The sequence below is a fragment of the Gopherus flavomarginatus genome, chromosome 8 (assembly GCF_025201925.1).
Source record: "Gopherus flavomarginatus isolate rGopFla2 chromosome 8, rGopFla2.mat.asm, whole genome shotgun sequence".
NCBI lineage: Eukaryota > Metazoa > Chordata > Testudines > Testudinidae > Gopherus > Gopherus flavomarginatus.
Genome location: NC_066624.1, coordinates 86,082,090 through 86,095,731, shown reverse-complemented (window position 1 = coordinate 86,095,731; position 13,642 = coordinate 86,082,090). Strand labels below are relative to the sequence as shown.

General features: G+C 42.7%; 1 protein-coding gene across 1 annotated transcript; it reads left to right on the top strand.

Moving 5' to 3' along the window:
* Positions 1 to 2,952: 2,952 nt before the first annotated feature.
* On the top strand, positions 2,953 to 11,797 carry TM4SF1 (transmembrane 4 L six family member 1). The gene is made up of 5 exons (XM_050963718.1): positions 2,953 to 3,129; positions 6,930 to 7,019; positions 7,110 to 7,258; positions 10,438 to 10,618; positions 11,783 to 11,797. The coding sequence occupies exons 1-5, from the start codon at positions 2,953 to 2,955 to the stop codon at positions 11,795 to 11,797; spliced, it is 612 nt and encodes a 203-aa protein (XP_050819675.1).
* Positions 11,798 to 13,642: the final 1,845 nt, after the last annotated feature.

Genomic DNA, 13,642 nt, shown 5'->3' with positions numbered 1-13,642 from the left:
TGTGCAAATGTATGTGGGATCATTTTAAGCCACCTTTGTGTCTCACCTACTCTCTCTGCAGTGAGTTCTGCCAAGTGCTCTTTGGCAAGAGCTGAAGATAGGGTGTCGAGGTGTCCAGTTGTTGATAGGAAAGTCTGGTAAAATAGGGGACTCGACAGTGTCGGGTCAGATCTACTGATGAGACACCCAAAGTTTGGTTACTGCAGGCAGAGAGGCACCGAGTCAACATCAGCGCCAACCCCTACTCACCCAGGGCTGCCTCCTACCTGTGTCAGGCAGCTGCAGCTCCCAGCCCTGACTCTGCAGGTGAGTCCTTCATGACCTGAGTGGGGAGTGAGGGGGGGAAGGAGGAAAGAGAACCAAAAGGAAGTGGGTCCTCAGGAGGAAAGGGTGGGACAGAGGCTGGAGGTCTGGTTTTTATATGTTCTGAAGTTGGCAACCCTAGCTGAAGTTCGGGGCCATAATCTAGAATTCATTTAGTGCTTTCTTTTTATTATGCACTTCTATTGACATCAGGTGTTATGTAATTTTCTGGCATGAATTTCTCATCTTCAAGACAGACAACATCGTTATGGGGTTGGTCATGTAAGGAAAAAAGGAGTGGATATTCACTGGGGCAGGTGAGACTATAACTGGGCAAGTAAGCAGTTGTCCTTGTATCTTAAGCACAGAAAGTGTACCTTTTGCATATGAGTCTTGAGGTCTTATTTGGATCTTTCAGTTGTGTAACTTCAGTGGAACAGCTCATTATGTACATACCTGTGGAAGTGAGATCACAATCCAGTCACTGCTCTTAGTATAATTGTTGAGAAGAGTATTTTCTGCTCCTGTCCTGCATCTAAATTAGTTGTGTCATGGAAGACTGTCTATGTAACCAAATGCAGGACTGGTCTCTTAAATGACAATAAGAATAGAAACTCCAGTTTTTGACAAGCCAAATACTGGCTTCAGGATAGAAGAAATATATTGAATTACCAGATATCTCTAGTGCTAAAAGGACTGTCATTCTTAATTCCTTTGGTCTGGGAAAAAATACTTCAATTCACAATTAAATTATGCTTTTAAAATCAAATTAAATAGGAAATTCTTGACGATATGTAATTTGTTACTTTTAAGAATAGGGAAGTATACAATTTATTAACAGAACAGATTTTTGTATCTGGTTTCCAGAGATCATATATTAAATATAACAGAATTAAGGGAGTTTTCAGTTGAAGATTCATCTGGTTAGAGTACATACTCTCCTGCTGTTAAGGAAATCTAAGGTATGATGTTTACATTTGGTTTAAATTCTTCAAAGATAACACACACAATAACTTCAACTCTACACTATTGACAATCAGAGGATATTATCTTGTACTGAAGGAAATTACCAAGGCCAAAAGTTACAATACCCGGAGGGTCCATGACGCCTCCACATCTGCACAAGAAAGTTTACTGTTTTTTTAAAGGTTCAAAGCCTGCTTGCATTGCTTGCGTGAGTAGGCCTATCGAAGTCAAGTGTGTAAATCAAATTGCATGAGTGAAGAAGCAGGATTTGACTTTAAGTACATTGATTTTAGGACTGCTTTTTCAACACATCTACTCCATAACTCTTAGATGGAAGCAGTATCAGCCTGATACCTTCCATGAGTTGAAATGAGAAAAACAAAAACAAAATAAAAACCAACTGCCCTAAAAATGAAGATTTAATGACATATCTTGATATATAATATTAATTACGTATATTTTTAAACAAGTATCTTCACACAATAATTTTGCACCTTACTCCACTGACACAGAGGGTCTAATAGTTCACACTGAAGTCTCCAAAAATGTAAAATTCATGTCAGTCCTGTTTAATCTTAAATTGACCATTTGTCTGTTTCTCTCTCTCTGCTCTTGTTCTGCAGAGTTGGAGGATATTCTCTCGTGTAGCCTAAGAGACAAAAGCACTTTAAAGTTCTTTGCTTTGTCTGAAAATGTTAAGTTTAGTGGTCCTTTTCCTCTACATGCCATTTACTGCTTAAAGGAAGACTAATTTTCATGTCCTTACTATAGTATATTTTGCTGTTAGGAACATTTTTTTTTTATAAGTTAGTGTGTTTTAGCATGTGCTATTTCCATATTATCTATTCCTAAGATTATTTCTTGCAGTCAGAACTCCAAACATTTTCATTCCAATAAAATTTTTGTAATAAGTTACTATTTTCTGCCGATATTTGCATTGTATAGATGTGACAAAAATGGCTGCTAACAAATCCGAATTAAACCTGAAGTTAGACTATAATGACAATTAATACAAAAGGACACATCTTTAGGAGCATGTCTGTCTTTTTTTTTTAAAGACACCTTTCTGCTTCATCCCAAGGCCATATAAGTTCTTATTCATTGATTAAAACATGGGATTGTGTTTTACACATTCCTAGATACCAGCAGGCTCAGTTATTCTTACATGTTTACTAAGAATCTGATACAAAGCCCACTGAAGTCACTTGGAGTCTTTCCACTAATTGCAGTGGTTTTGAATCAGGCCATAAACCTAGAAGTTGAAACGGGCTTTCATTTTCTTTTAATTTTTCTTGACCCTTTTCTGATTCCCAAAAGAGCTTTCATTATGGCGTAAAGTTGTTCTTCATGCCTAATCACGTCCACTGTCATTCATTCCAAACTGTGTATTAAAGCCAAAATCAGCACTGTGGGAAAACACAGTTTCCCCGCCTTGGGTTTCGTTTGTTGTGAAATGTTTCATTTAAAATGGGTGGTGATATTCCTCTCCTCTTGCTCCTGCATTCTGCAACCAGGCCTGACACTCATGTAGACATATAATCATCATCCAGGTAACTAAGTAACCCAGAGTATTTAAGAAGGTGTGACTATAACCTGTTCTTGCTTTTACACTTGGATGGGAACCATACAGGCTGGTCTGTGGTAGTGCTGAGCTACTAAAGAAAGATCTATAGAATTTCAGACATGTGTTTTGGAAAGTGTGCTAGGTGCATTGGGTACAAATTGCTCATTCTTGCCTTCCTCTGCATTGTGGCTAACATCTTGCTATACTTTCCCAATGGTGAAACAAGATTCACTTCAGAACATCGACTTAGCAAGTATGTGGCGTGCCTTCATGGAATTATAGGAGGGGGGATTTTGGTAAGTAACTAAAGCTAGCATGTTTTAATTTGTTTTCTTACTAGGAACATCTTAAAGATTCATATTTCTCTGTCAGCTGTAGGATTTTTGTCTGACTGCTTTTTCAGCAAGTGGTTACACCTCTGTAACTTTATAGCATATATGTGATGCCATATAAATTATTACTATTAATCACACTATTAATCTGCCATCTTGTATGATTTAAATCTGGGGAGCGTTCACAGTTTGTATGACAAAGAAATGCAAAATAAGGTCCTGACCCTTCAGTGGAACTACTCATGTGAGTAAAGTTATGCACGTGTGTAAATGTTGGCAGGTTTGGATCTTGAGTTTGTATTGTATTTTATAAAAGTAGTTTACTATTAATCCATTCTCCTTTTTAAAATGATAATATTTGATTAAAAGTAGTAACCATTTCTTCAAATGTGCCTAAGATTTCTGGAAGGCACTGGCTGCTGCCATGCCCTAGGTGTTCATTCAGGGAAATTCAACAGTTGTTTATTGTCACACCAGTGTGTTAGAAAAAATAAGGAGGAGTCCTTGTGGCACCTTAGAGACTAACACATTTATTTGGGCACAAGCTATTGTGGGCTAGAACCCACTTCATCAGATGCATGGAGTGGAAAATACAATAGGGAGGTATAAATATACAGCACATGAAAAGATGGGAGTTGCCGTACCAAGTGTGTTAGGAGAAATAGGGAAGGAGGATATACTGCTTTTTCTGAAGTACTGAAACTTTCACTATAGGACAGCAGATGGTTAATTTAGGCCCCAAATCTGAAATGAGCTGTATGTGAGCGGAAACCTGCATCAGGGCAGACCCTGATTGCAAGATGGGGCCCTTGAAGCTTATATTAAAAGACTCACTTAACTATAAAAGCAGCAAAGAATCCTGTGGCACCTTATAGACTAACAGACGTTTAGGAGCATGAGCTTTTGTTGGTGAATACCCGCTTCTTCAGATGCATGCAGTGGAAATTTCCAGGGGCAGGTATATATATTTTGTAGGTGTTGGTCTCTGTCTGACGGGTTAGAGCATCAGAGACCAACACCTACAAAATCTCCACCAAGCATTCTCAAAACTACAATACTCGCACGAGGAAATAAGGAAACACATCAACAGAGCCAGACCTGTACCCAGAAGCCTCCTACTGCAAGACAAACCCAAGAAAGAAACCAACAGTACTCCACTGGCCATCTCATACAGTCCCCAGCTAAAACCCCTCCAACACATCATCAGGGATCTACAACCCATCCTGGACAATGATCCCACACTTTCACAGGCCTTGGGTGGCAGGCCAGTCCTCGCCCACAGACAACTTGCCAACCTGAAACATATTTTCACCAGTAACTGCACACCGCACCATAGTAACTCTAACTCAGAAACCAATACATGCAACAAACCTTGATGCCAACTCTGCCCACATATCTACACCAGCGACACCATCACAGGACCTAACCAGATCAGCCACACCATCACTGGTTCATTCACCTGCACGTCCACCAATGTAATATATGTCATCATATGCCAGCAATGCCCCTCTGCTATGTACATTGGCCAAATTGGACAGTCTCTACGGAAAAGGATAAATGGACACAAATCAGATATTAGGAATGGCAATATACAAAAACCTGTAGGAGAACACTTCAACCTCCCTGGCCACACTATAGCAGATCTTAAGGTGGCCATCCTACAGCAAAAAAACTTCAGGACCAGACTTCAAAGAGAAACTGCTGAGCTTCAGTTCATCTGCAAATTTGACACCATCAGCTCAGGATTAAACAAAGACTGTGAATGGCTTGCCAACTACAAAACCAGCTCCCCTCCCTTGGTTTTCACACCTCAACTGCTAGAACAGGGCCTCATCCTCCCTGATTGAACTAACCTCGTTATCTCTAGCTTGCTTGCATATATATACCTGCTTCTGGAAAGTTCCACTACATGCATCTGACGAAGTGGGTATTCACCCACGAAAGCTCATGCTCTTAAACGTCTGTTAGTCTATAAGGTACCACAAGATTCTTTATTGCTTTTACAGATCCAGACTAACATGGCTACCCCTCTGATACTTGACATCACTTAACTATGTGAATATTTCCAACTTGACTTTAATGGTCTGGCTCAGTGCATAGTGTTATGAACCTAAATAAGTTTTTGGAGGATTTGGGCACTGGTATGTCATTTAAGAGCCAGCAGGTGCATGGTTGTGGTTTTCAATTAAAGAATTTTTTTTTTTACTTTTCCATATGTTTTAAAGTATGTGTGTAGTGCTCACAACAGATATTTACCTCCTTCTTAAGGGTTTTATGAGCAATCACTGGATAGTGTTTATCAAGTGCTATGAGTACAAAATATGAGTCAGACCAGCCATTGGCTGAGGCCTCAGCAGTTCCTGTGTTTAATCCACTAGGTCATGCTGCTCACTCCCTTTTCACCGCAGCTTGAAAATTTGCAAGTGTGAATTTTTTTATTGTAACTGATTCAGAGTGGAAAATCTGAGAAGTGTCAATTCATCAGACGTTTTCGCACTAATTCTGCAATTCTATGGCAGTGTTGTGAACTTGAAAATAAAGGAAAAACATTTTCTGTGTGGAATATTTTGCCCAGTTCTACCAACATTAGAAACTTCTTGTGTTTTGACTCCATTCATATTAGATATCCTGTATAAGCAAAACACTTGCAACTACTTTTCAGTAACTAGTGTCATCATACCTCATTATAGTTGAAATGATGGATGTCATCAAGAGTGCTTAGTAGTGTGGTCAGTGGTGGATTAGCCATTGGGCCAATAGGCCCATACCCAGGGGCGATGGCCAATTGGGAGGCCCCAGAAAAATGGGTGTCACCACACTCCAACCCGCTCTGCCCACCTGCCCGGCCCTCCTGATGGGGAGCAGGGTTGAGGCAAGGGGCTTGCTCTGCCTGCCCAGTGCTCCAGTCAGGGAGCCTGGTCGGGGTGCGGGGCCTGCTCCACCTGCCCGGCACTCCAGCTGGGGAGCGGGGTCAGAGCGTGGGGGCTTGTTCCACTCAGCCCGCTTGGCACTCCTGCGCAGCAGGGCAAGCCCTCATGCCCCGACCCTGCTCTCTGGCAGGAGTGCCAGGAGAGGGGATAGGGTGGGTCAAGCCCTGACCCCATTTCCCCAGCAGGAGCATGGGTGTGGGAGGGACTGCAGGTGGAAGGGGTGTGGAGGGCCCCCCATTTACTCTGGACCAGGACCCCACAAAACCATAATCCACCCTTCTCTCAGTGAAAACACCCTTCTACTTTGTTGAGCACTTTTGCTGAGAGAGGACTGCAGGATTTGACCCACAGTGTGTCAAAAACGGTGTTGGATTGACAGGGAAGAATATTACTATTATTTATTGGAATTGCAGTAGCATCTAGGAGCCCCAGTCATGGACCAGGATCCCATTGTGTTAGGCAATGTACAAACAGAAAAAAAAATAATGAAGTTCTCATAGTTTATCAGTCTATCCCTAAGCCTAGTCTTGCCCCTATTGAAGCCAAGGGGAGAACTCCGGTTGAGCAGAATGGGAGACATACTGAATCGGCTATGCAGAATTTTTAAATAGTGAAATTATAAATCTAAATAAAAACAAAGTGAGGACAGAATTTGATATGCACAGCCTGTAGACGTCCATCTGGGCCCCACAGACCGATGCAATTGGCCAGCGTAGTCCGTCCTAGAAGAGACGAATCCATCACTTCCGCCCTGGGCCCTGCACACCCTAGGGACAGCCCTGCCTGTAGGGTACTTTACCAAACACTCAGGCACAATTATTTGTTTTTATGTAGATATTCCTCCCAGCTGCAGTGTTCATTGGACTAGAACACGATAATTGCTGTGGATGCTGCGGGCATGAGAACTGTGGGAAAAGCTGTGCAGTAAGTGAACTTTTTGCTTAATCATTTTTGGGTGGTCCCTCCGAGGGAATGGTCAGAGTGCTGAGAATCTCTTGTGTGTTCACTCTGCAGATGCTGTCCTCTGTTCTGGCTGCCATCATCGGAATCCTGGGGTCCGGCTACTGTTTCATCATTTCAGCTTTAGGTTTATCCCATGGCCCTTACTGCCTCTCCGCTGTAGAACAGAACTGGGTCTATCCTTTCACTAACTCCAGTGGAGGGTGAGTAGTCTGTTTACCAGCAAGCTGTGCACTGCAGTATATAAACACCATGGACCCGATACTGCTTACTGTGTTTTATAGGAGGGTAATTACACTGACACAGGTTTGCACTGGTGTAAAATAAGAGGAGAAACTGTCCCATGAATTTGCTCCTTACTCAGATGAGCAGTCCCATTGTTTCCATAGGACTACTCAGGTGAATAAGGACTGCCTTTTGGACCCTAAACTAGTCAAGAGGGAGAAAGGCTGTTGATCTTTGTAGAAACTAGTGGATCTACGGTATTCTCATTTTGGGGGCCTAATCGTCTCCTGTACAGCTGAGAAGCAAGATAAAAACGGGTAGCAAGCACCTGCAACTCCCACTAAAGTTTCAAGAGGAGTCAGCACCTGTGAAATCAGGACCAGTGTGTGGTCACTAAGTTATTTGTGTTTGCAATAAACTGTTCCTTTCCAAACAGCACACACACTCTTTTCCGCTCCAGCTCTCATCCTGCCTCGCCACCTAATTGGCTCATAGATTATTCCCCCTCCAGCAAAGCTGATGGGTACACTCAGGCTGAAAGAGAAGTCTCAAGACCATATAAACTGGGACTCTCAACTATCCCAAGCTTTACAAAATGGCTACCAAAGCAGAATAATTCCTTATCATAGGTAACACTCCGTGTGACAGGCCTCTGGATATGGCCCTTTTTAGCCACGATAGCCTGGAAATATTTCTCAAGCAGCCCAGTAAGCGTTCCCTAGCATTCTGCAGGTGATCAGCATAGTGCTTCTTTCAGAAGCTGCATTTATCATCAGAGACCCCTAGTGTTTCAGTATGAATGACAACCTCCTTTCCAGGGGCTGTGAGCATCACCCAGGTAACACTCCTGTCTACCCGACTGTGGGAGATCCACAAACCAAATTCTGATTCCCATCCCTTCCCCTAGCCAGTCTTGTGGAAATCAATGACAGATGACACAATTTTAGGACTTTATTAACAATCAGTTTAAAAAAAGGGAGACCAGAATCACACTATCCTGATGATCCTGAAGATTTTGAATCCTAAAGATTCTTAAGCATATTGAGAAACTATGTGTCATGGAGGGTGATTAATAGTAGGGTTATTAGAGTTAAGACGCAAGATGCAGAAGCCACATATCAAAGATCTTTAAATTAGTTTAGAACATCGTGGTTTGGGAGCAATGTAATAGAATTTACCCAGCTATTGAAGTTGATACCAAGGTATGTTCCCAAGTTTAAACCCTAGACTTTACACACAGTGCATCTAAAACAAATTATTTCTGAAGGTACCCTCAATATAAAAAGTGTGACCAGATATAAATTTGCACAATAGAACCATTTGGTCTGCACAAAAGTGCCCAAAAGCCCCTAGATTTCCCTAGTTTGGGATTCTCCTTTTGTGGAGTGAGTTCCCGTGAAACATAGAGTTGGCATAGCTGAGTCCTACATCACTTCCAAGTCAGCTCCCATGTAAGGGGTGTAGTAAGGGTGTGGAGTGCATGCATGGTCAGAGCATTACGTACTCCAGCAATACCTTACTGGTGGGTAGCCCCTTGAAGCCTGTTTCCAGAGCAGTGCATGTCTGATGCCAGAGCAGAGCTGGCTGGCCTGAGAATCAGGAAGCCGCACCTACATTCCACTGGCCCCCTGAAGCAGATAATCTGATCTGAACACACCTGGCTATTGTTTGTCATGATGGTTTCTTTAGCTTTCACTGGCACAGAAAGGAGATGAGTAATTTTTTGCTGAATATTCTGATCAGATGGTTGGGCAGGAGCTGCAGGCATTTACTTTTAGGACACAGTGAGTTCATCCTGTGGTCAGAGCAGTTCAAGGGCATTTTCAGATAGCAAGTAGAGTGTCTCATGTAAGACAGTGACAAATGGAGAGCAAAGTTCCCTTTGGATGCAATCACTATCTTAAAACAAGGGCCGGATCCTGCAAGGTTCTAAGCCCCATCTGAGAAGTGTTTAGTGAGTTCAGTTCATTCAGAAGGCTGTGCATCATTTAAGTCCCTTTGTGGTGGGGCAACAACTCACCGGCGTAGCACCTCCCACTAGTTGTCCAGGGAATTAGCTCCTTCCAGCCCTGAGCACCCTCTGCAGGCTGGTGTCGCGTCTGCCGCTGGCCCCCATGTCTCTCCTGGGCCCCGGTGCCCTTTGTCCAAGGGTTCTGCCCACTGGTCTCCTCTCCCAGGGGAACCCCCAACCCTGTATCCTCACCTTGCCTCAGTGGCTACTGCCAATCTCCATTTAGCCCCCGCTCACTGGAGCAGATGACAGTCTGTTAACTACTCATCATTGGCAAGGGGGTTGGACCAGCTGTCTCTGCCTACCTATCGGCGGCCTCTCTGCAGCCCCAGTACCCTTTTGTGGGCCCTTAACTTTGCTAGGCTGGAGTTCCCCAGCTCCCTCTGCCCTTTCCCAGCACTGCTCCACCCTAGGTACCCTCCTCAGCTTCCCAGGCAGTCAGGTCTTTCTCTCTCTAGGAAGCTAGAGAGAGTCTCTCTCTTTCCTTCTGGCCCACCACCCTCTTACAAGGGCCAGCTGGGCCCTGATTGCACTGGCTGGAGCTGTGGCTGCTTTCCCTATCAGCCCAGCTTTTCCCCTGCCACAGCCCTTTACCAGGGCTGTTTTAAGCCCTTCAGGGCAGGAGCAGGGTAACCACCCCACTACACCCTTGCAAAGGGCAACCTCCAGCATGCTGTGTTCTACACCAATTCCATCCTAGCCCCCGTCCTAGCAGCCATTCTTAGGAGAAAAAGGGCCAGGGCATGGCTATGACCAGGCATAACTTAGAGCAGTCCTGTGACTGCTCTAAATTATGCTGGGGACCAGGTCACTCTGTCTGACTCTGGAATTGGGGAGACTAAAAAGGTGTGTTAATGCTACCTCTGTCCCCTACCACCCTGCTCCTGCCCTCTATTTGTACTTAAAAGCAAAATCAAGACTAGGTTTATCAAAAGTCTATACCTAATAACCGCTCTTGCATTCTAGAGTGTCAGGGAGTTTTGCATGAAGCAAACCTTTGCTTCCCTCACCCCCACTTACAAGGTTAGTAGTATCTCAATTAGGCACACATATTGCAACTGCTCTCTTGATATACATTAAATTCCAGGGAGTGACACGCTTCACTGAATCATGAGTTTCTAATACATTTTTAATTGATATGAACAGGTATCTGCTTGAGCATGACAGGTGGTCTGAGTGTCGGGAGCCAAGGAATATCGTGGAATGGAACTTGACCCTCTTTTCCATTCTTCTGGTCTTGGGGGGGATTGAATTTATTCTGTGTTCCATCCAAGTAGTCAACGGTTTTCTCGGAGGAATATGTGGGGTTTGCTGTAATCGGGAAGAGGTAAGTGCGTCTATTCAAGGGATCATTTGATTACAACCACACTTCCCATAAAAAGCATATAGCCTAATGTATTATCCAGAACTAAAATACATCAGGGTCTAATCCAGGAGAACATTCAGTTCCATTATTTCCCTGTCATGGCTCCTCTTCTGAAGCTCAGTTTCAGTAAGTAGCTTAGAGCCACATAATTCACAAAAACCCTGGGGCATTTGACTGTAATACAATGTGAGTGAATTTGGGCAAGTGATCAGCTACATGCAAGGAATTAGATATGCACATGAGAAGGAAATCTCCTTTTCTACCTTTTGAAATTATTGGTCACCTTAGCCATGCAGGGAATAAGGTATATGCTTCAGGCAGGAACTAAGTCTTGTGGTGAGGAAGAAATTCTCTGTCCTGATGTCCTACCCTGCCCCCATTTTACAACATTACACAATTGTATGATAGGTTTGTGGCTTAGTTTGCAGCTTTTGACCTTTCACTGAAACATCTGCGAATCTGCCAAACTGATTTCAGTGGGAGCGATATATGGCCTACTGAGGATACCAGACAAGCAAGTCTATAGTCTGCGCTACTAGGTTCACTCAAGTATCCTGGAAACACCCACTCTCCCTGGCATCCACTATTCCCTCACTGTGACTCTCCATCCTCCATAGCTTTTATTCTTTTGTGAAAGGAAAAAGTTGGCAACTTTTACAATGAAAAAGATCAAAGTTCTCAAAAACAAAAGAAATTGTGTACAGAATGATGGTAAAACTTGATTGCCCTTAAAATGCAACAAAAGCTATAATGATGTCTGCTCAAAGATGTTTCAAAAGGTATTCTTTATGCAGATATTTAAAATGTTTTCTTTGAGAAGATGTTTCATGTTTATTACACACAGCTTTAATCATGGATATTATTGACATGGTAGATTATGATGGCACCTTTGAAGCTGTTGTCTCTTTCTCGCTCCTCTTCACCATGATCTAACTGGGGACATTGAGACATATTTTTGGCTCTGTCATAAATGGATTTTTGAGGATTAGCGGGCATGGAAATAGCTCCACAAGCTGAATACACATTATACAGCCTATTAACTTTACTTTGTACAATGAACAAAGTATGTGATTCTGTGATTTTGTTTTCCCTCGTTTAACACATATTCTTTTTTTTCCCCCACAGAAATACGTTTGCTAGAACATTTGCACCAGAAAATGGGCTAAAATCACTGTCATGATATCTTTGTGGTATTCTGTAAAACATGTATTTAAATATCTTGTTTTATATTGCACATACTGTAAATTATAAAGAGAACAGTTTACTCATGTTACATTTCTTCTTGCCAGACTATGCACTGTCACCATTAATTCACAGATTGGGCCAGGTTCTGTTCTTGGAAAGATGTGCAGGATTCCTGAATAACACAATAGTCATTATGTGTTTGCACCTGACAGCAGAATTTGGCCTACTGTGATTTTTGTCATTATAAACATATACCTTACATACAAGGATTTCATTGGTTTATTTAAACATAATGCAAGTAACTGATTGATTAATTGTGTTGCTGGGTACAGTTTCTCACTACTGGCATGGTAGTTCTTTATTTTCATACAGAAGCTGCTTTTTCCATTAGTGTTCCATTGCCATCCTGACCTTGAAACCCTCAGTAGGAACTGTCACTCACAGAAGGAATGCTGCTTTAATTAGGTCAAACCAAATACCACAAATACCATGTTTTTGGTATTCATCTAGTCTAACAGAAAATACAGATGGTGCCAAATAATGGACAGACAAAGGTAGGCACATACTGAGGAGCTCTATCTCCCCAGGGAAGAGGTGGAGATAGAACAGCAGCAAAAAAAGACAAGTCTGAAGAAAGGAAAATGGGGAGTTTGGAGGGGAGTAGTAATTTGGATTGTTTCAAACTTCTTTCCCTCTCTATTTGCCAATAAAATAGAATATAGACACCCACCAACTGTCAGTGTTTTCTTTCTGGTCCAGAGTTTTATTGCTCCTATAGCTTTGCGGCCCTTTAGCCTCTCCTCCGCTCACCCCCATATCTGCCCAACCCCTCCGCCTTCTTTTGCTGTTTTGTTTCTCTTGATCATGTCTACATGGGAATTTTTTTGTATAAGCTATGGTGTGTATCTAAAGTGCTTTAATTATAACTCTCTGTGGCCACTCTTAGTTCAGCATAACAGTGGCTTGTAGTTAAGCTTGTATCACTTGGGAAGGGATTCAACCTAATTTGCACAAAGTCACTCTTATGCTAGGAGAAGAGTGTCCACATGGGGTTATAAAGGTAGAACTCTAGTGGTCAAACTTTTTCCTATGTACATAAGGCCTTAACTCTTCCGGGATCTCACCATTTCTTTCCTCGACTCTTCACTGTTGGGAAGGATCAGAGCACTTACCCTCTTCTCCAGCTGAAAGGAAGATGCAACCTCCAGTCCCTTCCATTCCCTGATTATTGCTGGTAGATAAATAGGCTCTTTCTGCCTCTCTTCTGCAATGCCATAAATCTACCACTGGTAGTGCCAATGGAGCACAAGTGTAGACAGGCTGCCATTGGCCACCAGCATTTAACCACTATGTTTTCTAAGCCTGATCTGAGCAAGTTTAGACAACATGATGGTTAAAATGCCTGAAAGATGTTTACACTAGAGCATCCACCATTGCTACCACCAGTGGGGCTGCGTTAGGGGTAATGTAACAATGAAAGACCGAGGGAAAATGCTGGAGAACCTGGAATGCAGCCAGGAGAAGGAGATTTAGAACCAAGATCTGACCTGCAACGTGTTTTTGTACAAACCTATTTACTAGGAAAAGTTCTGGTGCAAACTTCTCAACCCAAGAACTGCAGGTGAGCATTAGCAAGTCCCTGCAGGAATCTGAGTATAATTTTGAAAAAATAAATAATCCTGTGCCACATAACCATGCTGATGTATCCTGTCTGCCTCAGACCAGTCCTGTGAGTCTCTCAGAAGAGAAGATCATCATTCATCATGAATAAACACCAAACACTATGGGATAATTTGGCAT